Here is a 27,711-nt window from a genome sequence, read left to right on the forward strand (position 1 = left end):
TCGGCATCACCTAGAGTTGACATAGTAAATTGGAAACTGCGTACCTTCTTCCTCCCGAACTAACTCCACTTACCGCCACCTTGGAAACTGTCAAGTAAAGGTATAGCTGTTCGTCCGCCTTCGGAGTGTAGTGCAGGGGCGGACTCAATAGGTACCGTTTGAGTTCTTCCAAAACTGGCTGGCATCCCGGGGTCCAGGAAAAGTTATTCTTCTTCTTTAACAATGAGAAGAACAGATGGCTTTTGTCAAAGGACTTTGATATGAGCAGGCCCAGGGCGGCTATACGCTCGGTCAGCCTCTGAACGGCCTTGACATTTTCCACCATTACGATGTCATCTATGGTTTTGATTTTGTCGGGATTGATCTCGATCCCTCAATTGGATACCATGAAAAAATTTTCCCAATTCGACCCCGAATGTGCACTTCGCTGGGTTCAGCTTCATATTGTATTTCTTCAATATGTCAAAGACTTCCTACAAATGTTTCAAATGGTCCTCTACTTGCAGGGACTTGACTAATATATCGTCAATATAAACTTCCATTGATTTTCCTATTTGTTCTTCGAACATCCGGTTTACAAGGCATTGATAGGTGGCTCCGACGTTCTTTAATCCGAACGACATTACATTATAATAGTAGGTGCCAAATTTAGTGATAAAAGAACTCTTTTCTTGATCGTCCAGGTCCATCCAAATTTGGTTGTACCCGGAATAGGCATCGATAAAGCTCAGTATCTCATGCCGGGTCGCGTCGATCATTCGATCGATGTTAGGAAAATGAAGAGAATCCTTGGGGCATGCCTTGTTTATATCTTTGCAGTCTACACACCTTCTTAGCTTATTTCCCTTTTTAGGCACCACTGCGTTAGCTAACCAGTCCGAGTATTTAACTTCCCGAATGGACCCTATTTCAAGGAGTTTGGATACCTCGTCCTTGATGAATGCATGCTTGACCTCGGACTGTGGTCTCCTCTTCTATTTAACTGGATGCAACTTTGTGTCCAAACTCAGCTTGTGAATGGTTACTTTCGGGGGGATCCCTGTCATGTCGAGATGGGACCAAGCAAAACAGTCTATATTAGCTTTAAGAAATTCAATGACTTTTTTCCTGAGCTCGGGAGTTAACCCTGTGCCCAAGTATACCTTTCGATCTGGTAGGTGGTCGATCAATATGACTTGATCCAACTCCTCGACCGTCGATTTGGTGGCGTCGGTGTCATCAGGAGCTATGAATGATCTCGGAACTTCGTAATCATCCTCCTTGTCTACTCCTCGCTCCTCCGATTCGATTGGGACCGGCATCGGTGATTGCTATTTAATTTCTTCCTTTCTAGCCGGCTCCGTGTTCCTTACTATCGAGACGACAGACAATGGGAATACTTCATCGACTGCGAACATCTCCTTTGCGGTTGGCTGTTCTTCGTAGACCGTCTTAATTCCTCCCAGTGCAAGGAATTTCAACGCCTGGTGTAGGCTCGAAGGTACCGCCCTCATGTTGTGAACCCATGGCCTTCTGAATAGAGTGTTATATCTCATGTCCCCTTCGATCACATAAAACTATCTCTTGGATCAACCCGGTGGTGTTCCCTGTAGGGTTATCTCCCCTTTAGTGGTTTCGCATGCCATGTTAAATCCATTCAACACCCGGACTGCCCGCACTATTTGATCTTGTAACCCCAATTGTTGTACGACCCTCAATCTGGTGATGTTGTCCGAGCTACCTGGATCAATCAACATACGTTTAACTCGAGATTTATTGATGAGTACGGATATTACCAGTGCATCATTATGAGGTTGTACGATGCCCTCGGCATCCTCGTTGCTGAACAAAGTGGTTCCCTCTAGGACATAATATTGGGGTGCACTTTTCCCTTGTGATGGATACTTTAATGCGCATTATCATTTGTCCTTGGGGGACATCGACCCCTCCAATAATCATGTTGATGACGTGCCGAGGTTCCTCTTGTTCGCTCTATTTGTTGACATCCCAGTTCCTGAAGTGATTTTTGGCTCAATCACTCTGAAATTCTCATAGGTGCCCGTTATTAAACAACCGGGTAACTTCTTCTCTCAACTGCTGGCAATCCTTGGTCCTGTGGCCATGAGTGCCATGATAATTACACATCATGTTAGGATCTCTTTGGTTAGGGTCGGACTGCAATGGTCGAGGCCACTTGGTTTCCTCGATGCGCTCGATGGCTGATACAATGCTGACAACATCAACGTTGAAGTTATACTCTGATAATCTTGGTGCTTCCCTTCCCCCGAGTGGCCCGTCGAAACCATTTTTGCTCATCAGACCTCAGCTATTAGGCCCTCGGTCGCTTCGCTTTTCGTTCCTTGTAGGGTGACACCCAGACTCGTTTCCCCTTTTGTCTGTGCTATTTGGTTGGTACTGATCTCGTATCGGCCTTGATTCATGATCGACGACTCTCTTAGACTTTTCGTCATCTCTGATGGGATAAACGATCCAGAAGGGGCTCCAAGTTGGTTGTCCTTGACTCTGATTTTTGACTGGTACCTGTTGTGGACGTCGGCCCAAGTTACTGCCGGGTACTCTACTAAATTTTATTTTTGCTGCTGCGAAGCCAAGGAGCTTTGGAGGTTAAGTCCTTGAGTGAATGCCTGAACGGCCCAATCATTAGCAACCAGAGGCAGGTCCATCCGTTCCATTTGGAACCATGACACGAACTCCTTGAGCATCTAGTTATCTCTTTGTTTAACCTTGAAAAGGTCCGATTTTCTGGTCTCAACCTTGATTGCCCCGGCATATGCCTTAACAAAAGCATCTGCAAGCATAGCAAATGAGTCAATGGAATTTGGGGGTAAGTTGTGGTACCATATCATTGCTCCTTTTGACAGAGTCTTCCCAAACTTCTTTAGTAACACCGACTCGATTTCATCATCCTCCAAGTCGTTGCCACTGATGGCGCATGTGTAGGAGGTCACATGCTCATTCGGATCCATGGTTCCATTGTATTTCAGAATATTCAGGCATATGAAACCTTTTGGATCGGCTTTGGTATCACTCGGAGGGAAGGGATTTTTGATGAATTTCTTGGAATCCGGTCCTTTCGATATCGGGGGTGCTCCCGGGATTTGATCAACCCTGGAATTATATGTCTCCACCTTCTCATCGTTGGCCTAAATTTTTTTCTAACCTGATTCCACCCGCTTCGTCAATGCTTCAAGCATTTTCATTATCTCGGGGTTGAACCCGGGCTCAGCTTCACCCGACCTCTCGGTGGTTTGTTGTTTCTTCGGGTGTTCTCCCGGTACCGTTCAGGCTCAACCCTGCCAGGGGCATGGCCGATTCTTTAGTTGCGCTATCGCTGCCTGTTGATCCTGCAACATTTTGAAGATTAGCCGCAAGCTTACCCTATCACCTTAGCCTTCGGGCGTTTCTCGAACTATTGGTCGGGGACCTCTACGAATGCTGTTTTTGGGGTAAGTTGGCAGGTTGACGTTGATAGCAACCTGTGAATTGGCATCCGTTGGATTGACAACTAGGACTCTGTTGGGATCAGCAGGGGGCACCTCATTGCTAGGCACCAGATTGTTATTTTCGCCATGATGGCCAGACTTGTCCTCAACGTTCAAGTGGGCAGACTTAGAATTTGACATTTTTAAGCTGACCTGAAATTGAGACTTTAAAAATAAGCGTAAAATAGAGTGTGTTATGGAGAATTATATCAAACCACCACTATTATCCTTAGCTCCACGGTGGGCGCTAAACTGTTTATCTTTAAAACGGATAAAGATTAAATTTGTACGTGGTTTTAACGATATGCGGATAGATTTAACACAAATAATCAAGAATATTGGATCAATGAGTTAAAGACAAAATGAACAATCAAACCAATTGTTATATCACGGCATGGCTTGAACTTAAATTGAACAGTGGTTTGCCTTCGATCGGATCCTTGGTTCGAAGCCACTTATGAACGAAGAACAAACAGTAAAATAAGAACTCTGTGATAGCTAAAGAACAAAGAAATGAGTTTGTATTGCCTTGTTTCGCGTGTTACAATGTGTCCTATTGAATAAAAAGCTTCCCCTTTATATAGTAGAAGAATTTCATGCCTAGTACAATTCTAAAAAAGATAAAAACCCTCCTTTCTCGTTAATTATTCATCCATAACCGACATCGGGCGAGATCTCCGCCGTGACATCCGGTTGGGTGCGGATATCACGGCCCTCTGTTAGTCGTTTGCAACCGTTTGCCATGTTTTCTGAGGTCTTGGAGCTTGTTCTGGGTTCGGGGAGTATTGCTTCATCATGCTTGACGATGGGCACATCGTTCACCGGTTATAGGCCTCGGCACGAAAGGCTCACATCCTAGATTTCAATCTCGTATGTATGTGCCCTTCTTCCATCTTCCTCATCAGGAAATTGGTAGGCACTACTTCATATTTCACCCGTATACAGATAGTCCCCTTATTTTTCGGAGAGTGGGTTTGCCGGAATGATGGAAAATGAATAAATGAACTCCGGTTTCTTCCCTCGTACATTATAACTGAGGTGAAGGATAAATCGAAATGTCCCATCAATCGCATCGTTCTGACTTCGGACACGTGTCCGTCATCTGCTGGCTGTCTTCGAATGTGAAACGCCGCACAATGATTGCATTTTCCCCTATAAAAGCTTCAACCCTCTTCACTTTTTTCACTTTCTGATCCTAACTCTTACCTCCGAACATTATAACGACTTTCAACTTTCAACTTCCAATTTCACCTGTATACAGATTTAATATAGAATACTGTGTAATATCGTTCACTCCTGAGCTGAGGGTTTATCGAAAACATCCTTTCTACTTCACAAAGTGTGGATAAGACCTGCCTACACGCTATTCTCTTCAAACCCACTTATGGAGTTATACTAGATTTTTTTGTTTTTTCCGTGTGTAATATATTAATATCATTCGCATGGCTGGTAAATACATTAGGTAAACATATCTATATAGGTCAAAGGGCCAAAGCCAGAAGTTTGAGAGTTCTAAATAATGTAAAACCACTTCCTAGTATATGTCAAATCATCAATTTGAAGAACGATAATTTTGTATATGTTAAGACCATATCTATATATTAGATGCTCTATTGTTCGATATTTTAACTAGTGAGGGGGAGTTGGAGTGAGAATACATTATCATAATAATATTTTTGTACTAGTAATGCAGGATCTTATATCTAAATTAAACGTTGCCATAAATAATGATAATTTATTTTAAATGTTTCTATTTCTCGAACAAAAAATATCTTTCAGTTGAATTCATCAAAAAATTGATTGTTCAAGTTACAAAAAGATCATTTTTTTCTCTCTGGGAAAATGGATCCCCAACCTTATGCACCTCAATACACAATACCATCCAAACCCTCAGACGTTGATCAAGACATGATCAAACCAACCTTTAAAGAAATGTTAACCACTTCAAATCCGATGTTCTTCACAACTACTGACAACCAATCCAACATAAATTTTCCAAGTATTGGTTCAGAAGAACTCATAGTAGATCATACATCTTTAACACATAATCGAGGTATCAAGTTCATCTCACTCACTGAGGAGGAGAGGCAAAGAATTTACGAGCCATGGAAAAATTCCATCATTGTGAAACTAGTGGGCAAAAGAATGCTACATCACTATCTAAAGAAAAAAATTCAAGAACTATGGAGACCAACGGAAGATTTTCAATTAATTGATCTCGGAGAAGCCTACTACATCATAAAATTCAAGAGGAAGGAAAATATGGATAAAGCTATACAACAAGGACCTTGGTTCATCAACGGGCACTTCCTCTCCATTACAAGATGGAAGCCAAATTTTGTTGCTACCAAAGAGAAAGTAACAAATTCGGCAGTATGGGTTAGACTTCCCCAATTGCCTACTAAATTTTACGATGAAAAAATTCTAGAAAAAATTGGTAATGCTATTGGCCGGCTACTAAAAATAGACGTTTGCACATCAACCACCCTGAGAGGTCGTTATGCAAGACTATGTGTGGAACTCCCGTTGGAAATCCCAGTCCAACCCTTTCTTTATGCTGGACACCACAAACAAGTAATCCACTATGAAGGAGAAAATTTCCTTTGTAAAAATTATGGACGACTGGGACCCATAGCAAAACAATGTACCTACATTATTCACACAATAAAGGAAAATGAAGAACCAAACATGGAGCAACCAACAACTACAAAGGCTGAGGAGATACAAGAAGAATGGAAAACAGTTTCTTTTTCCAAAGGAAAGCAACAAGGTGCAAGAGGTAACCAAAAGCATCTCAATGCAAATCCGATCAAAAAATCAAATGGCCCACGTATCTCAGTTAAATTGTTCAATACTAATACTGGTAAGTACTTAGATACACAACTCTTACAATACAAATCTAAAGATCATAAGAATGCTTCTCCTTCATTACATACACAAAATTCAGAATCTACGGCCACTATGATTGGAGATCACACCAACTTAGCAACAAAAAACAACTTTTCCCTTCTAACTGAAGAGCCAATGATTTTGGAAGAAACCACCAAGAGAGAAAAAATCCAAAAAGATAATATGAAAAATTGCCATGCAATTGAACAAATGTCCATAATTAACAAAGATATTGACATGTTGGACACAAACGTGTCTTCTTCTATTAGTCCTACTAATCACATTACCAAGGTGGCCATGCAAGATTATCATCTAAATGACCATACTACCTCTATTAATAATTATAAAGAAACTGTCAAAACTAACCCTACTAACAAGCAAATTGGTAATAAGCCAACGATTACCCAAACCCTCAAGCAAAATCTTTCATCAAGATCTGATCATCCCACCTCCCCTAAGCATGCCATCCAAATGGCAAAGGGGAAAGAAAAAACTGGACAAGTGGCTGCCAACCTAGAGCATGCAAAGGATATGAAAAATCAGCCTATAAATCTCAATCTTGGGGACTCAAACGACATACAAAAAAGTAGTTTCAATCATTGCTCTATCAACCAATCCCTCCCATATATCCCATAGCCCCTTCCCCACGCCTAAGTTAGAGCATTTAAGTACTCAAAACCCCGGTCACAATGCCCAGCATACCATCATCTCTACGAAGGAGACACAAACTTCTCCAAATACTTCACCAACACAGAATTGCCATGGAAAACCTTCTACCTCTACACCCTCAACCAGAAAATCCATAAATAATTTATGTTCAACCACCACAAACACAGGATTACCAACCTGAATCATGGATGAAGATGGGCCTGATGGGCCATGCATGCACGTTCAACGTCCAGATAAATGGCTAGGACTCGATCATCATCCTCCACGACACTCATACCTAGCCCAACTAGTGACAGAAGGTATGAGGTTGGCCATGAACAATTACCTCAATCAGGCATGGCTCAACAACATCCTTCAACCCCTAGCACCCTCAGTGAATCCCAAACTCTTCCATGCAATGAGGAACCAATGGAACTTACCTCCTCACTTTAATCTGATCTACCAACAAAATGCTCTCCTAGATATGCCCTTCTTCATTCTAGAGAATCTATCTCAGCTGAATCCCATATTCCTACCATGGGAACAACCTCATCCAGCCCAGGAGCCACAAATACCACCACCTCATCAACAACCTCCTTCTCCACCCCACAATCACGTGCTTGTACCAGAACCAGTAGAGGCAGAAATGGAGGAGGAGGAGGAACCCCTCAATCTACTCTTAGAAAGAGTCCTAGAAATCTCAAGTCTCGACGGAGTAAAAGTGTTTCTCTTCACAGAGAGGCAAGAGAAGAGGCACGTGCTTAGTTGCCCACTAGCATTATACAAATGCTCGATGGACATAAGACCACCTCAGGATCCAACAGTGGGAAACAGAGCCATGATCCTAATTCCATCAATGAGGAGGAACCCAGTCCTAGGGGCAGTGAGGGAGAATGGGATCTGGCCAACGCAAATCTTAATATCTCAATGAATCGACCTACTAATATTATCATTTGGAACATAAAGGGAGGGAACAATGATAACTTCAGGAGAAACTTCAGGGAAATGGTAGATACACACAGACCTTGCATGGTGGCTTTATTGGAAACTAGAATGTGGAATCATGTGGAGTTGCTGTATGATTTTGGGTTTACAGAATTGATAGAAGTTCCAGCTGAAGGCCAGGCAGGAGGGATAGTGGTTCTATACAACCATGAAATTGTCACTGTTCAGAATTTGGTTCGAAGGGATCAGGAAATTCATGCTACGATTGAGGTCAGTCCACTACAACAAAACTGATATTTTGCTACGAAATTATTAGCTACGACATAAAATTCGTCACTAATAGTTTACTTTTCGTGACAAAAATTACATTTCGTCTTTAAATACATAAGCCACATACTTTTAGTGACGAAACACAATATTTTGTAGCAAAGTTTTGTCCACTAAAGTTTCCCACCAAAAAGTGAGTTGGCGCCAATTATTAAATAATATTAACCACGAATTTAAAATTATCAGTGACACATTATTTTGTCACTAATAATGTACCCAATTGGGGACGAAGCATTATTTGTCTTAAAAATAATTAAATTTTGGATACGAAAAAGTTTCGTCACAGAAGATATGTTATTACAATAGTGACGAATTAGAATTTGTAGCTAAACAAGGTAAACTTTAGCCACAAAATTTTATATTTATTTGTGACCTTAATTTTTGTCGCTGATACTGCAAATAATTAGTGACAATTATTTAATTGTCTCTATTGAACATACAATTTAGTCACAAAAAAATTTTGTCACAAAATATACCATTTTTAATTTGCTACGACTTTTGTAGTTGAATTGTGAGATTATTAGCTACGAAATTATTTTTTAGTAAAAACTAAAAGATCGTACTTTGTAGATAACTATAATTCTAGAGGTTTGTTCATGCAACATACATATAATTACTTTAAGACTACTTGAAATTGACATTGAAATAATCATCTTTAACAATTATCAAGTTCGAGAAACTAGAACTCCATTTTTACTTATGTTAGAAATTTTAGGAGTATTTTTCCTTCTAGCACAATTCAATTTCTTGTTGGGGAGTATCATGTTTATTTAATTTCAAGTAGGACATGGATCATTCAATTTGATTCTTAGTAAACAATTTATGCCGTGAATTTGCCTTAAGTTTCAAATTAATGTACCTTTTTTTTTATTTTGTCTTACTAAACTTGCAAGATGATTGTTGTTTGTTTGATTAGAAGGAACACAATTTTTATTCTAGAAAATTGCACATTATATATCAATTTAAAATATATGCCTGCAATATAATATTGCATCAAATTATATTTCTAATTAATATGTTCTTTTTATATCTTATTAAAAATATCCTACGGACTTACTCGTGCGATCAAATGCCAAAATAACATTTTTAATAAAGAATTTAGCATCGAAATCTAAGAAAAATCTCAAGAACTCTTAACTTCAAATTTTCACAACCGAGGGTCCGATTCACGTCATATGAAGTCCGTTTTTAACCAAATTTTACAGGCACAACTTAAATACCATATTAGACCTGTACCGGGATCCGAAACCAAAATACAGGCCCGATACCATCAAATTCAAACATCTTTAAATTCCCAAAAACTCTTATAATTTCAGTTAAACAATTTTCTTCAAAAATTCATTTCTCGGGCTTGGGACCTCGGAATTCAATTCCGGGCATACGCCCAAGTCCCATATTTTCCTACAGACCCTCCGGGACGGTTAAATAACTGGTCCGGATCCATTTACCTAAAATATTGACCGAAGCCAACTTAAATTCAATTTTAAAGGCAAAATTAGCATTTTTATTTAATTTTCACATAAAAGCGTTCCGGGTATACGCTCGGACCGCACACGCAAGTCGAGGTAAGACAAAAGGAGGTTTTAAGGTCTCAAAATACAGAATGAACTTTTAAAACAAGTGATGACCTTTTAGGTCATCACAATTTCTAGAAGACCGAAAGATCTTTTAATTTTCAAATTCTGATATAAGTCCTTTTTTTAATCACAAATAAGACATCTGAAAACTTTTGTGGTATATGATATCTTTATTTATTGAGCTAGATAATGGAAACAACATTTATTATGTTCAAAAAGTTTTGTTTAACTTTTATTTTATAATTATTAGTTTTTTTTAACTTTTTTTTGGTAATTAATTTTTATTACCGGGAAAAATATTTACAAATATAACACAAAAACTCTATCACTATCTACCTAGATTTGGACATGCAGCCCCAAACCTAGCATAAATATGAATTATAAATATGAAATCAAGACTTTAAAGTATATTTTTTTAAAATAATTAAAATGACTTTAATTTAATTAAATTAAATCAATTAAAAAGATTTATATTTTTACTATAACAATTATAAAATTGACAATATTTTTTAATCAACAACCATAGTACTGGTCATTATAAATGGAAATAATTTGATTTAACTGTTGGCAAACATAATAAAATTTTAATTAGTAGTTTTTGTTTGTCAGCTAAAAATTGATCTTATGGTATTTTGGTAACATAAAAAATTTAGAGTGAAAATAAATTGACAACAATTGAAGAGCGGCAAGTTGTATTTTGGTATTTTCGGTTTTATTCTATTTCAAAGTTGTATGAAAAAAGAAGCGGCAATGTTCCCTCCTTTTCTTTTTTGTGTTCTCAAGTCCCTCTTTTTAGTTGAGTAGTGCCGCCTCCCATTTCTCAATTCTCCTCCATTTCTCTCTTAATTCTTTGTGACATTCATTTCTCCATCAAATTATTGCAACAGTTAGATCTACTATATTGCTTCCATTAATATTTTATTTCTTTCTCTTTCACACACATAGATCCTCTTGTTCAATAATGCTTAATTTTCTCCGAAATCTTTTATTGATTTAATAGCATAAATGATCAAATCTGTGTGATGGGCATTTTAAGACGCAAAGCCACTTCTGGCGCCTCCTTTGCTTTGATACAATTCCTCAAGCTAAGTTAAGAAATATTATTTCTACTTCAATTTTTTTTCTGTTGCGTCTCTCATACAGAATTCTTTTTCTTTCAATTGTAGGGCAATTAAAATTTGGGTTTCTCCAGATGATATATTACGTGTATGTATTTGTGGGTTCTTATTGATTTAATTCTATTGTAGAGGTATGAAGAAATTTGTCTATTATTCTTTATTTTTTGAGAGATTAAGTACTCTTAATTTTATATCTCTTCTTCTTAATTCTTGTGGTTATTTGCGGTCAAAGAAATTAATATTTATTGTCTAACTTCGAGTAAGCATCTTTCTACCAGTACTAATTTGTCATTCTATTATTTGCTTCACTAATTAAAAATATGATATGTCATTTTTTGGCTAAATCTTGTTCATCAAAAAGTATGTACTAAAATTATTTTTTTCTTCAACAGGTACATGAAAGTGTAAATTTATTCAAGAGCAACTTTACCAGACAAGTGGTTACATTAGCGTTTGAGGAAGCAGTTACTAAAATTATTTGTATTTCGATTCGGCCCCATGTTGTTGAATAAATTTTATTTTGTTTCGGTGTTTTAGTTGACGGAGTTTGTAATGAATATTATCTCAATGTAGTATTAGTTCTTAATTATGTGATCGTCGGTGAAAATTTTTGTTGTTACCTTCCATTTTTACTATATTATTTCCATTTAGTAAATGATAAATTCTGGAATTAATGGGAAATTAGATAAATACTACTTATAAATAGTAGCACTGCGGATTTTAATGTCATCAAATATTCATCAAATTTTAGTGACAAAAATATTATTTGTCTGAGAATCATCTTTTTAGTAATTTGTATTTTATGATTATTTTAATTTTAAATAATTTTGTAAAAAAAAAATTATTTTTAGTGACGACATAATAGTTTTCAACTACAAATTGTAAATTATTCTTGTAAAAGCAAAGATGTCACTATTTTATATATTTAGGGACGAAATATTTTTTGTACATAAAAGGTAGTCTTTAATTACAAAATAACATCGATTGAACTGCGAAATATACATAACTTTAGAGACATTTGATAACGTCACTAATTAAACTAAATAGTTATCGACAAGGTAGTTTCGTCGGCATTGATAATCTTTTTAGTGACAAAAGCACGCTATTAACGACGAAAATTTTATACTTTTTTCTGACGAACAAGTTCGTCACAAATACTAGGCATTTGGGAACGAAAAAAATTTTCGTCCCTGATATAACTTGATTTAGTGACGAACCACCAAATTGTCTTTGTATACTTTTGGTGACGGTGTTTTAGAGACGAAAAATTGACGAATTATTTTTTGTCTTAAAAGATTTTTTGTGACGAAATATGACTTTTAAATGACAAAATAATTCGTCATTGATAATCAAATTTGTTGTAGTGGTCCTTTACGTAAAAATTGACTTTTTAGTGCTATTTATGCTAGTACAAATATACTCAATAGAAATAAGATTTGGGATAATCTTGAGAATATTAGCAATAATTATAATGGTCCTTGGTTAGTAGGGGGAGATTTCAATGATGTTTTAGGAGCAAATAAAAAATTTGGTGGCAATTGTATAAAGGACAGTAGGGCAAATTATCTTTGGTCGAAGATTAACAATTGCAACTTAATTGACTTAGGGTATAAAGGGTGTAAATATACTTGGCCCAACCATAGACATAAGAATAGGGGTCTCATTATGGAAAGGTTGGATAAGGTATTAGGTAATGAGGGATGGATTAACCTATTCCCAAAAAGTTCCATTATACACCTCCCTAAGACCTATTCGGATCATAACTCTATCTTAGTAGAATTAATCCCTAAAAATAATCATCTATACTAGCCACCCTTTAGACTTGAGACCTACTGGTGCAAGCATCCAGAATTCAAGTCCCTAGTGCAAAACAATTGGACAAATACTGACTATAATAGGGCTAGCAAAAATTTCATAGAAAAAGTTAAGGTTTGGAAACACCACACTTTCGGGGATACAATGGGGAAAAAAAAGAAAGATCCTAGCCCGCCTTCAGGGTATTCAAAATTTCAAGCACTATCCTTATAGTACCTTCCTCCAAAACATAAAAACCAATCTCAAAAAAGATTACAATGATATGCTAAAAATAGAAGAAGACTCTTGGAAATTAAGGTCAAGGGTTATGTGGCTAAATGATGGAGATGCTAACACTACATTTTTTCACATCTCTGCCTCCAATAGAAAAAGAAGGAATAAGATTAACTTCTTCAAAGATGAGGCTGGAAATTGGATCAATGACCCTCATCTAGTCACCTCTCACGTTTGTAAATTTTTCACTGATATTTTTACCACTTCACACATTAATTCTAGTCGAGTTAGCCTACTGAAAAACATCTCTCAAAACTCCTTAAACCTTGATTGTCTAGATAATCTCTTGCTTGATATTGAAATAAAAAAGGCTCTATTCTCCTTTAAACCTTTCAAAGCACCTGGATCGGATGGCCTCCACCCTTTCTTTTTTCAAAAATACTGGGATATCATAGGACCCTCCGTAATAAAACTCTGCCATGACATTTTTAGAAATCAGGAAATCCCCCAAGATATTAACAAGACTTATCTATGCCTAATTTCAAAAATACCCAATGCCAACAATATCAAAAATTTTAGACCTATTGATCTATGTAACACCATTTACAAATTAATCACAAAAATCTTAGCAAATCGCCTCAAACCATTCCTTGACCAGCTTATTAGTCCTTGTCAAGCTAGTTTTATAAAAAACAGAAGGGCGTCTGATAATGCTATTATCGTACAGGAACTAGTTTCAAAAATCCATAAACTAAAAGGAAAACAACGTCAAATGCTCCTTAAAATTGACCTTGAAAAGGCTTTTGACCGGTTAGAATGGTCATTTGTTCATCACACTTTAACCTACTTCAATTTCCCTCAAAATTTTAAAAATTACTCTTAAACTGCATCTCAATTAGTTCCATAGCTGTACTAGTTAATGGCTCAATTAGTACATTTTCTTAAACCAAGTCGGGGAATTAGGCAAGGGGATCCTATATCTCCATATGTCTTTATCCTTTGTCTGGAGATGCTGTCAAGATACATAAACCATCAAGTCGACGTTAGAAATTGGGATCCAATTACCATAGGAAAGGAAGCCCCAATTTTTCACATCTCTTCTTCGCGGACGATCTAACCCTAATGGCTAAAGCCAATATGAAATCGTGCCATGCAATCCAAAAAGGCTTAGACATTTTTTGCAATCTTTTAGGGCAATGTATTAACACCTCCAAGTCAAAATTATCTTTTCCAACAATTGTCCCAAAACTCTCATGAAAGAAGTTACCAATACTTTGAGTATAAAAAGAAGTGATTCCTTTGGTACATATCTAAGCTTCCCTATATTAAGCAAACACCCTAGACCAAAAGATTATCAATTCATAATTGACAAAATGAGAGCCAAACTAACGGCTTGGAAAATAAAATTTATCAATATAGCTGGCCGGACAACTCTCTCACATTCTTGTTTAAACTCAATCCCTAACCACTACATGCAATTTACCCTACTTCCTACAAATATTCTTAATAAAATTGACAAGGTTCAAAGAGATTTTATTTGGGGAACTACTAGTGAGAGGAAAAAAATTCACCTCATTAAATGGTCCACCATTTGCCAACCAAAAAGCAAAGGAGGCCTTGGACTCCATAGGGCTAAAGACAAAAATCTTTGCAATCTTGCTAGCCTAGCCTGGAGAGCCATTACGACCCCTTCCACCCCATGGGCTAACCTAATTATTAGTAACTATGCAAATAACTTCAACGCTAGAAAAAATTCTTTCATATGGAAAAGTATGCAAATGGGATGGGAGTTATGTTCCAAAGGAATCATTTGGCAACCCCATTACCACTCCAAAATGAATATTTGGGAAACCAATTGGATTCCTAATATGGGGAGCCTTAGGAAAACAATAGAAGGACCCTTATTAAGAGAAGAGTGTACTCATTAAAAATAAGAGACATCTTTGATGGCAAAAACTGGCACTTTGACAATATTTCCCTCAATCTCCCCAAAGATATCACGGACACCATATCAAAGGTTAAAATCCATATTAAAAAATCAAATTGTGACATCCCTATTTGGTTTCTTAATACGAAAGGCTTCTTTGCAAGCAAAACTTGCTACACAATCATGGACACAAATGAGGGCAGGGAAACTGACTTTAAATGGATTTGGGACCTTGCATGCCCAAATAAAATCAAATTCTTCCTATGGCAATGCTTTCATAACAGAATACCTTGTAGACAATACCTAGCAAAAATTGGCCTAAACGTTGACCCCCACTGTCCTATAGTAGAGATCATACACAAGAATCCATACTCCATATTTTTTTCAAGTGCCAAGCCAGCAAACAACTTTGGGACAACCTTGGATGGCAAAACTCCTATAAGGAAGATAGTGATCATTGGTTAATCCAATTAAAGAATTTTGACTGTCCAATAAATAATAAATTTTTAGACTGAAATCTCTTTTACCCTTTTGCTATCTGGCATATTTGGATAAACAGGAACAGTAATAACCAAAACAATACAAACCACCCTATCAACATTAACCACATCATGAAAAGGGCTACTGAATTTCATCTCCTAACTGAAAAGAGTATTACTCCTTCACCCAAAATCCATATAAATGTTAAATGGCATAGCCCCCCAAACGGATGGTTCAAATTAAACATAGATGCAAGTTTTCACAAAAATAGGCAAAATTGTGGCCTGGGTGGAGTAATCAGAAATGCTAATGACCACTGGATAGTTGGCTATACCAAATCAGCTCATGCACGTGGATCATTGCATGCTGAGATCAAAGCTCTACTACAGGGACTTAAAACAACCCTTAATTGGGGGTTGTTCCCTCTACAAATTGAAACAGATTCCACAGAGGTAATCCTGTCAATCCAACAAGGTAACAATCTTTATGCTAACACTGTCAACAAATGCAGGTTGTTAATGCTCCAACAGAAGCATGTAATCATCTAGCACGAGTTAAGGCAAGGGAATAAGGTAGCTCACCAGCTAGCACAGATGGCAACTGCTGATCTCAGGAGGAAAAAGAAAGTTTTTGTGGATCCACCAGAAGAAGCAAAAATTCTAGTAGAACGTGATTTACTAGAACAATATATTTTAGAAAACTTTTTTCTTATGATGCTTGTAAAACTTTAGCAAGCTTAGGTAATCAAAGTGTACTGTGTGACACTAACTATGTATCTCATGCACTGCATGTTCCTTATATATATATATATATATATATATATTTCCTATTTGCTCAAAAAAAAAAAAAGTTGAATTCATCGGTAATTACTTTCGCAAGTACTTTGTAACATCAGTTAGCTTTTTGCATAACTTTTTTTCTTTAACATTCTAATTTTAATTTTCAATAAAATTTCAAAACACGTCAAATTTTAAAACTTTGTGGGTGGAAGGCAGAAAATGACTAGTAATAAGCCGGAGAAGGCAAAGCGACGACTGTTGTATCCACGTAGGCCGTCGGACATGGCGGTGGATTTGTCTTGGGACTTGACAACACTAGGGGCCGGCTTGGGTCCCACTTGCTGAGTTTTGACTGTTTCCCGAGCTGACTCTGGACCCGTCACCGGCGCCGTTCACGGCTTTCCGGCTAACCCACTTAACTGCACGTGGATTGACGTGGTCCTTTTTCACGATTATGTTCAACACTGTGATTTTATGAATATATTTATTTTAATAGCAACTGCTGCTAATAATTAAATTAAGGTTTTAAGTTATGGCCGAGAGAGAAAAGTGGAATTGGAATATGTGAATAGGTTTTAAATGTTTCATTATTTTTATAGCCAGTAGTATCTCTTTTGTAAGTTTGTTATATTAGGAGCGGACTGTTTTGGAGTTTAGTGTGACATTGAATTTGCGCTGATAATCATAGAAAATGGGAGGGAGATGTAGTAGGCCATTCAGAAAGCAGTTTATTTTGATGCCTTAAAATGAGGAAATAAAGCTTCACTATTAATGGATTTGGTACATTAGGTTCCCTAAGGTCTTGTTATGATCCCTAAAATAATGTATGTCCCGTTTTCCGGTCTCTAGCTAGTATGAATAAATTACCTGCTATACCAAACAAAAACACAAAACTAAAGTTAAGATGATGTCCTCTAACCAAATTCATATATTATATCAATTATTGCGGAAGAACGTGGGTTAGTTGGCACACAATCACACATAAAGCAAATAAAAAAGTAATATAAAGATTTAATGAGGTTCGACTAAGTTTAATATTCACGGCAGAAGTAAAGAGAGTTTTCCACTATGAGAGAAGACAAATGCAATAAAATCTATAGAATCCCAACTAAAACCCCTATATATAGATCCCAAATAGTCTCAAACCTTAAGAGAAAACTTTTTCCAATCCGACAAGGATAATAAGTTTTCCTTTCCCAAATCTATTAGAACAATGGGTTTTCCAAACCTATATGGATTATGAATTTTCTAAAAATACAAGGAAATAATTCAACAGATAAATAACAAATCTTTCTCTTGGCTTGAATTCTCTTCATCAACAGCACCAATGTCTATTTGCCTTGCCCCTCAGCCCTCACAGGGGCTCTATCCATTGTTGCACACATCAACCAAGTCTTGGTAATGCCTAAACTTGTTAAGAGACCCAATTTCTTCGGCCATAGCACTAATGTGTCGATGTGCGTCTGCACTCGAAATAGCTTCTTGATAGCTATTACACTCAAGGACATTAACAATATCTACAACTGCCAAAGCAAATACTATAGGTTTGTATATCAAAGAAGATTTTCATCAACTATGTTCGCAAACCTTTGTGGTCGATTGATCACTTTGTTTTCTCTGCATGTTGCAACGGTATACGATAGTTGTTGCACAAGTGCATTATTATTATCATATTGATCAATATTTTGCACCTCCTCCACTCTCCCTACTTCTGAACTACTAGGCTGAGCTAGTAGAGATTCAAATTCTAGCTCAATATGATCATTAATACCATGATCTATTTCTGTTATTACTTTCTCTCTTTGACCGTTCAATAAGGCAGATTCATTAAATGTCACATCCCAAGTGATAATTAATATCGAAGTCTTTTGATCTATTCACCACAACTTATAAACTTTCACTCCAGTCGCATACCTTAGAAATATGCACTTCTTTGCCCTCATCTCAAGTGTTTTATCCCTCACATGAGCATAAGCAGGACAACCAAATATTCCTAAATTTGAATAACCAGCAAGAGAACCGGACCATACCTCAAAAGGAGTTTTAAACTCAATAGATATGGTTAAAAATCTGTTGACCAAATAACAAGTTGTATTGATTGCTTCAGCTCAAAAATCCTTACTAACACATGAGTGTGAAAGCGTACTTTGTTCCCTATCATAAAATATTCTATTCATACGTTCTGCAGTATCATTTATTATGGTGTTCCAACACAAGTGTGGTATCACATTATACCCTTTTTGCTACAAAAATTATTAATCTCTGAATTGCAAAATTCTAATCTATCGTCCGTCCGAAGTTGCTTAATTTTTCTTTCGGTCTGCCTCTCAACCATCGTCTTCCATTGAATAAATGTCGAAAATACCTTATCTTTCATTTTCAGAAAATACACTCATACTATTCTTGAGTAATTATCAATCAAAGTTATAAATACCTAGAATCGCTCTTAGAGGGAACTCTATTTGGACTCCACAAGTCGGAATGTATATAATATAACTTATTTCTGGCCTTATGCTCTACCTTTTTATTGAATTTCACTCTTGTCTGTTTACCAAATACGAAATGCTCCAAAAAAATTTAAAGCTTGATTTTTTATCCATCCAACAAATTTTGCTTGCTTAATAAAGACAATCTAGCTTCATAGGACCAAGTCACAGTGCCACAAAAGAGACTGATTCAAGTTACTTTTTGCAGAAGCTACAACAACTTTCCCTTTAACTACACTAGCCTGAAGATAATACAATTTAGAATGCAGTTAACTCTTCATGAGTATCATGGAGCCTTTACACACTTTAAGTATTCTATTTTTAGAGTGGAATTAAACCTTTGATCATCCAAAGTCGAAAGAGAAATTAAATTTCTCTTTATCCAAGGAACATGCCAATACTCAATATTTCTGATAATTTCATCAAATATTCTCAATGTGATATTATCAATCCCCTCTATTGATAATGAACTATCACCTTCCATGTAGATAGTCTCGCTCGTCTGCTTGTAAGTTACAAACTAATTATTGTATGGACATATGTGGAAAGTAGCACCAGAATCAAGAAATCCTGCTCATGACCAGATCTCACGGCATAGACTTCCCCTATAGAGTTACAACCATCATGATTATTACTAGTTCAATAATATCTGCAGAATTATCTACTTTTTACATTTTTTCTTTTCTCTATCGGCTTAGGATAATCTCTCTTGTAGTGACCTTGCTCCTCACACTCATAACAACTCTGATTTTTTGCTATAGACTTTGATCTGGCTATTGACTTTTATCTATTAAAGTCTTTCTGTTGTGTTCTTCCTCTACTCACAATACCTTCATCCTCAGTTCAGCTTTCTGGAAAGCTCTTTTTTAGCTTTTTAGATTTTAGTGCATTACTAACATCTTCCAATGAAATATTGTCTTTCCTATATAGCATTGAATCAACAAAAGTATCGTAAGACAGTGATATATAACACAATTAAGGCACGATCTTTACTCTTAAATTTTGATATCTACATTCTTCAGATCCATTATAACTGAAATAAACCCATCAAGATGAGTTTTAACAGATATACCTCATTCATATGGAGATTGTACAACTTTTTTTAGGTAGAAATAATTTGTCAGCGATTTCTTAGAATACAGATCTTCAAGCATCTTCCAAGTTGTTGCTGTAGAAATTTCTTTAGCAATCTTCCGAAGAACTCTATCTGTAACGTTCATGAAGATCGTACTCAAAACTCACTCCTTTAAATCTGTCTTCTCTAACTCTTTCATCTCTTCAGGAAAATTCTCATCAATTGCCTTTTATAACCCTTGTAATACCAACGGCAATTTTTCCTTATCTCCCATACAATAAAACTAGATCCCTCATCAAAATTTTCTACGTCGTGCTTTGTTGAAGATGATGAAAACATATTAACCCTTGATTATATGTAGAAATTCGAGCCTTGTTCTGATACCAATTATCGTGGAGATCATGAGTTAACTACCACACAATCCCATACAACGTAAATAATGAAAAAAATAAGGATTTAATGATGTTCGGTAACGCCTAATCCTCAGGGCATAGAGGGAATTTTCCACTATGAATAAGAAGAAAAGCAAGTATAATCCATAGAGTCTACTAGTACAACATCCTAAATAGTCCCAAACCTATAAGAGAAAGCTTTTCCCAATTCGACAAGGACAATAAATTTTTTTTCCCAAATTTATTAGAATAATGGATTTTTCAAAGATTATGAGTTTCCTAAAAATACAAGAAAAAAATTCAAAATATAAATAAAAATATCAAGTTGATTCACATTCCTGAATGGGTAGTTCAATGATTAAAACATAAAAGTCTAACCTAGCTATGTGACCATTTTTTTCTGGTTGTGTTTTCCTTTCTTTCGTAGTAAATTTGAAAAATATAAAAATCTAGTTGATTCGTGCAGTAAAAGATACAACCAATGAATGAATTCATAACATAAAAATAATAAAAAAGGAAAAATAAAAAGAAAAAACTAGATCACAAGTTAAATGTACAAAACATTCTAATGATACACTATTGGACATTGTTGGTAATAAATCGTGTGATTTGCTGGGAGAACAGTCCGAAATTAAACAAGAACGTGAATATAATGTGAGATTGGTAAACTCAAGTGTAAACTCCCTATAGATCAAATCATCAAATCCTCAGATAAATTAGGAACATCAACAAATTCAGTAGGAACAAAAAATAAGTGACCGGCCACTACCAGAATTTCATGATTTGTATCACGATTTCCAACCGAAAAAAGATCTATGGAAGCCCGATAATGTTTTCGATAAAAATTGTTGGAAATTAATTAGAATTTTCAATTATAATTTTATTTTTGCAAAATATCGACCGCCTTTTCAACAGTAGTCGTCAGAAATTTTGTCGCAAAATTTTGTAAAACTATTTTTCTATCGAAAATGTCGGTTTTCCAAAAGTTGAAATTTTTTCTTTAACTAGTAGTCTGACTGGATCCATCTGAAACGTCCCTTAACAAGGTTTTAAACAGGATCCATTTAAATTCTTATATATATAAAACTTAATTTTAATTTTATTAAGGACTGACATGTCAGTCTGTAGCACGCTCTTTGGCCGATAGAGTTGGTCGAAAAGCCTTCTAAAAATCGCCCTGACCTTATTTTCGGGTTTTTCTCTTAACTCGGTCGAAAAGCTTTTTATAAATCGCCCCTGACCTTATTTTAGGATTTTCCTCTTAACTCTCTCTTCTCTTTCTTTTTTTTTTTCTTTCCTCTCCCTTCTCTCTTCTCTTTCTTTTTTTTCTTTCCTCTCCCCTCCTTTCCTCTCCAACAACGGTTCGCCGAGGACGGCATCAGTAGTGGGCAGGGGACGATGCTAACAATGGCAGCAGACGCGTTAATTTCTTGTGTGTAGCAGAACTCAAACGGATCCAGCGACACTCAGTGGTACTCCTGGCGCGATAGCAAGGTAAAACAGATTTCTCTCTCTTTTACCATTCTTTAATTCTATTTTCTCTCCTTTTTTATCTTAAACTAGCCTATCGTTTCTCGTCTTCTTCTTTTAAACCTTATCTAAGCTATATTTTTATGCATTTTTTGTTCGTGGAGGAGGCGAAATGATGCGTATTACAACAGAGGAGTGGTAAACTTTGCTTGCCGAGTTGCACTTAGCCGTTGGAGTTAGTTTTTAAAGAAGGAGAAGTCTAGTTCTGTCATTAGCACTTAAGTTTTAGTGTTTTTACTTTACAAGTTTTTAGCATTACAATTTAGTCACTGGACATTTAGCTGTCGAGCAGATTCCATCCTCTGCCAATACAGTTATTGGCAGGACAGCTGGGCAGAGGAGCTCGTACTATTCCTTACTCAGCACTCTTATCCTTTTTATGATTTCATCACCTATATCTATTGTAATAGTTTCTAAGGTTTGTTATCAATGAAAATCTCCTAGTTTAATTTAGCATAGGTTAGCTAGTTTTCCTCTTCTCTTCCAAATATTACATTGTTCCATTGTTGCTGCATCATTTGGTATCAGAGCATTGCTCTTGGACTGCGAGTAATGGCTTCCAATATAAATAGCTTGGTTGATGCTGTCGAAAGGCTTTCGATGGAAATAGCAAACATCACGATGCAACAAAATCAGATAGAAGAGAATCATGATAAGGCCCTTAACGAGCAGAGGGAAGCACTACAAGCTTCACAAAGGCAGCAGGATAAGGGCACGAGCTCAGCTGAGCTAGATCTGGGTTATGAGTTATATTCACCAACAGTTAGACCATTCGAAGAAAATGGAGCACAAGTTATGGGAAGCTCCTCTAATCCACCTTCTACATAGCCATTAAACCACCCAAGAGTTACTGGACCTGGGATGATGTAGTCTCCATCAGTAGGTGTGGAGCCAATCTCAGAGGCACACCAACTCAACAAAATCATTCAATACTAGTACTAGGAGGGTACAATGAAGCTGCTAACACGTGAGGTTCTCATGGTGTTACACACACAAGCACTCTATTATAGGGAAATTAGAGTTCCCTTATTTCGATGGTAAAGATCTCAGATCTTGGCTTTATAAGATTGAGCAATTTTTTCCCCTAGAAGAAATTCCTCATGTTTAAAAGATTAAGGTAGTTTCCATTCATTTAGTGGGAGTTGCTACAGAATGGCACCAAACTTGTATAAAAAGTAGAATGCACTTACCTTATCCTAGCTGGGACGAGCATTTGTATGCCTTAATCGACAGATTTAGTGCTGAGTATGATGACCCCATGGCTGAGCTTAAGTTGTTATTTCTAACTGGAGCTGTGAAAGATTACCAAGACCAGTTTGATAGGTCCATGAATAGGTTAGCCTTGCCAATGGAGTATGCCATCAATTGCTTCATAGCTGGTCTTAGGCCTGAATACAAAGATAATGTCAAAGCCCACAAACCAAATTCCTTACCTCAACTTACTACTTATCCATGTTACAAGAGTCATCTTATCAAGCTCAACACAGAACCATTTAAGACCTTTTCCTTCTCCCATCCATTTTGTAACCTCAAAGAACACCTCTATTGTACCATATTCAGGTTCCAACGCACCTTATAAACCTCCAGAATCCATCTCCCAGTGGAATAAGGGTAGAGGAAAAAAGCTGACACCAGTTGAGCTTAATGAGAAAAGACTATAGGGTCTTTGTTACTTTTGTGATGAAAAGTTCTTTCCAGGGCATAAATGTAAGACCAAAAAACAGCTACTTTTATTGGAACTGGAAGAAGGAATGGAACTTGAAAGTGAGAATCAACGGTTGTATGTAATGAAGGTTGAAGAGGTTCAAGAAGAGGAAGTCTGTGAGACCAGTAAGGAAGCTGAAGTGAGAGGAGAAGTTGATCCTGTAACCATCTCATTGAATGCACTCAATAGGGTAACTGACTTCCACACCTTGAGGGTCACAGGCTACACTGAGAAAGGACCTGTCAGTGTGTTGATTGACACAGGAAGTACTCACAACTTCCTTGATAGTGAAGTAACTAAGTTATTTGGATGCCAAGTTCAAAGAGTAAATCCTAAACTTGTTAGTGTTGCAGATGGTGGCACTTTGTATGCCGCTGAGCTATGTAAGGGGTTGATATGGATGCTACAAGGAACCACGTTCCAAACTGATTTATTGTGGATGACCCTGGGAACATGTGACATGGTGTTAGGAGTGCAATGGCTTCAAACTCTTGGAGATATCAGGATGGATTTCACCCAACTCACCATGGAGTTCCAGCTTTATGGAAAGAAGTACCTGCTACAATGTGATGATGCTAGGCTCAAGACAGTGGATGCTATAGCCCTAGGAAAGATGGCTGAAGGTAAAGCTCAATTATTCATGGTGAGAGTCCTACCTACAGAGGATTCTAAGGAAGCAAAGATCTCTCAATCTACGGGAATAGAACCAGGAATCAGGAACCTCATAGAGGAGTACCAGGTTCTGTTTTCAGAACCTTCTGGGCTTCCACCCTCTAGAGTATTATTCGACCACAAAATACCTTTAGAAGCTGGTAGCAACCCCATTAACATCAGGCCTTACAGGTAATCTTCAGCTCACAAGGAAGTGATTGAGAAGCTAGTCCAAGAAATGCTGGACCAAGGCATTGTTTAGCCTAGTTTCAGCCCATATGCTTCGTATGTGGTTCTAGTTAGAAAAAAGGATGTTTCATGGAGACTTTGTGTAGATTACAGAGCTTTAAACAAATCTACTACCAAAGACAAGTTCCCAATTCAAATCATTGAAGAGTTGTTGGATGAACTTGGTGGGTCTAAGGTGTATACAAAAATTGACCTCAGGTCAGGATACCATCAGACAAGGATGGACCCTGCTGATGTAGCCAAGACAGTATTTAGAACTCACTCAGGCCACTATGAGTACTTGGTGATGCCATTTGGGCTCACCAGTGCCCCTTCCTACTTCCAAGGCCTTATGAACCACATCTTCAAAGAATACTTGAGAAAGTTCATCTTAATATTCTTTGATGACATTCTAGTGTTCAGCAAAAGCATGGAGGAGCACCTGGTACACCTTAAGTTAACCTTTAAGTTACTAGTGAAGAACAAACTCTTTGCAAGGGAAACCAAGTGTTCAATTGGAAGCATCATGATTGAATACCTTGGCCACTTCTTTCCTGATGGTGTTGCTATTGATCCTAGAAAAATTGCTGTTGTGCAAGACTAGCCTGTTCCAACTACTATTAAGCAGCTAAGAGGGTTCTTGAGACTAGCTAGATATTACAGAAGGTTTATACAAAGATATAGGGTGATTAGCAAACCTCTCACTGATCTCTTGAATAAGGACAGTTTTCATTGGAGTGATAAGGCCACACCAGCCTTTGAAGCTCTAAAGACAGCCTTGGTCACTGCTCCTAAATTGGCTTTGGCTGATAGCTCTCAGCAGTTCATAGTTGAGACTGATGCTTGTGACATTGGGATAGAGTAGTCTTGATGCAGAAAGGATACCTTATAGCCTACATAAGTAAGGGACTTTCTCCTAGGCATCAGACCTTATTAGTATATGATAAGGAACTTTTGGCATTGGTATTGGCTATCACTAAATGGTCACAGTATTTTAGAAGAAGGCACTTCATAGTAAGGACTGATCAGAAGGCTCTTAAGTTTCTTTTGGAGCAAAAGCTACACACAGGTACTCAAATGAAGTGGATAGCTAAGGTCATGCAATTTGACTATACTATTGAATACAAGAAAGGAAGGGAGAAAAAGGTTGCTGACTTTATATCTAGACTGCCTGAAGCTGAGCTAGCAGCACTACATATCAACAATGATGGGGCAGTCTTGTTCCAAAGAATCATTGAAAGCTGGCAGAATGACCCTGAGTTGCAGGAACTGATCAAGAAGATACAGAGCAAGGAAGAAGGGAACAATGGTTATTCTTATGATAACCAATAGTTAAGGAAGAATGGGAGGCTAGTTGTGGGAGATGATGCACAAATCTGATTCAGCAATGGCATGACCTAACCATAGGAGGTCACTCAGGAATCAACAATACTTACAGAAAACTAGCATCTCTGTTCTATTGGAAGGCATTGAAGGAGGATGTTACTTCAGATGTTAAAAAATGTGTTGTCGGCCAAAAGAGCAAATATAATAGCTCTCCTTACCCAGGTCTGCTCCAACCCCTGGTCGTTCCCAACACTGCTTGGTTGTCAAGTATTAGCATGGATTTTGTGGAAGAACTACTTAGGTCCAAAGGTAAGTCAGTAATTTGGGTAGTGGTAGATAGGTTAACCAAGTATGCCCATTTTGTGGGAGTCTCTCACCCCTATACAGCTGCAGTGATAGGGATCCAATGTTTGTTAGTAAAGTTTGGCAAGGGTTTTTCCGCTCATGGAGTTACTTTGAGCACTTCTACTTCTTATCATCCCCAATCCGATGGGCAAACTGAGGTTCTCAATAGGTGCTTGGAGACCTACCAAAGATGTTATTCTTCTGATGCTCCATAAGATTGGTACTCGTATTTTCCCCTCGCTGAGTGGTGGTACAATACCACACACCATTCTGCTACCCAAACTACCCCTTATGAAGCTCTCTATGGACAACCTCCTCCTATACATTTGCCTTATCTTCCTGGAGATGCTGTTGATGAACAATTAGACAGGAATCTTATTACCAGAGAATTCAAGACACAACTCCTCTAGCATCACCTTAATTGAGCTCAACAAGGTGTGATCTCTCGGGCTAATCATCACAGGTCAGATAGGCAGTTCCAAGTTGGTGATTACGCCAAAATATATTCATTTATAATGGTTGACTGAGATATAGAAAAACCGTCATTTGTTACCAATACAGAAGGATCGCGCTGCAGCTTCCAAATGAAAGGACATAGTAAAATACTAATTACGCAATTAAAGCTTAGGAAAGAAATAAAAAAGGGGCAGAAAGTGTAAACAATAATTCATAACAAATATGAACGTGTTATAAATACAATTATATTTATGGTGAATGTCTATATTTAGAGAGATTTTAGGGTTCATTGCTTGGTGGCTAAGTCACCCTCTCCCTATAAATAGAGGGTTCTATTTTATTGTAATTCATCCTAAATCAATAAGAATTCTCTCCCTCTACTTTTCTCTGTAATACTCTTCTTCTTCTTTTATTGTTTTATAACACGTTATCAGCACGAGACTCTAACCAATTGAGTAGAAGCTTTGGGATTGAGCATAATGATTGTCAATTATTCCATGAACTTCCTTCATGATTAAATTCTGGATTTAAGGTAAGTATTTTACCGTATTTTTCTCTTTTATTCTATACTTTGATTTTATATACAAGCAAAGACAACAAAGTTTGATTATAACTCTAATGGGAGTTTGTAAGAAATTATAACCACCTGAAGTGGTAAAAGTTTCTATGTCTTGCCATGATCAAATTCATGTATGATTATGGGCACAAAAAGTGGAAACACGTCCCATTGAATTTGCTCCGTTCTCATTCCCTTAAGAGAATATGATAGCAGTATGTGATAAGTCTGAAAGAAGACAAAATTATCACTATGAATGTATCAATGGATGTGGACGTGGCAATAGACGAAATTATATTCGTCATCATTGTGATAATGAGAATAATAAGGATTCCCAAAATAATCCCCCACTTGTGAAAATATTTGTCATCGATTTGACATGAGATTTTATAAAGCACATATAGATGATTATGGTCTATTCATGATGTGAATGTGACAACATCTGATTTAAGAATACATATTCATTTTTGGAAGAATATGAGCGTGCTATTGGTATATACCACACTCACCTCTAGAAGGAGGTTTGAGATGATATAAGAAAATAATGTCATTATTATGGTATGAATGGTCATTGGTCACGTACCTATTGTACGCATAAATATTTTGGCATTGTGTTTGTTAAAAGACAACGGTAATGCAAGAAACAGATCTTGCATATAATTTTGACCATAACCATAATGGTATAACTTTCTCTTTAAAAGAGATATTCACCATATGGGTGTTGATGAATATGTGGTACTACAAAATTAATTGAGAACTCT

At 37.0% G+C, this 27,711-nt stretch overlaps 2 protein-coding genes and 2 long non-coding RNA genes across 5 annotated transcripts; all 4 read left to right on the forward strand.

Moving 5' to 3' along the window:
- LOC109235974 lies at positions 5,325–7,007 on the forward strand. Its single transcript, XM_019402215.1, has one exon. The coding sequence runs from the start codon at positions 5,325–5,327 to the stop codon at positions 7,005–7,007; it is 1,683 nt and encodes a 560-aa protein (XP_019257760.1).
- LOC109236199 lies at positions 10,584–11,605 on the forward strand. Of its 2 annotated transcripts, none has more exons than XR_002069469.1 (2): positions 10,584–11,245; positions 11,379–11,605. It is a non-coding gene; the product is annotated as an uncharacterized LOC109236199 (long non-coding RNA). The 2 variants fall into 2 exon arrangements; XR_002069468.1 differs by having other exon boundaries at positions 10,587–11,117.
- LOC109236200 lies at positions 21,359–22,197 on the forward strand. The gene is made up of 2 exons (XR_002069470.1): positions 21,359–21,647; positions 21,788–22,197. It is a non-coding gene; the product is annotated as an uncharacterized LOC109236200 (long non-coding RNA).
- LOC109235975 lies at positions 22,864–25,132 on the forward strand. The gene is made up of 5 exons (XM_019402216.1): positions 22,864–23,137; positions 23,244–23,294; positions 23,382–24,231; positions 24,343–24,712; positions 24,896–25,132. The coding sequence occupies exons 1-5, from the start codon at positions 22,864–22,866 to the stop codon at positions 25,130–25,132; spliced, it is 1,782 nt and encodes a 593-aa protein (XP_019257761.1).

This window comes from Nicotiana attenuata, chromosome 12 (assembly GCF_001879085.1).
Source record: "Nicotiana attenuata strain UT chromosome 12, NIATTr2, whole genome shotgun sequence".
Classification (NCBI taxonomy): Eukaryota; Viridiplantae; Streptophyta; class Magnoliopsida; order Solanales; family Solanaceae; genus Nicotiana; species Nicotiana attenuata.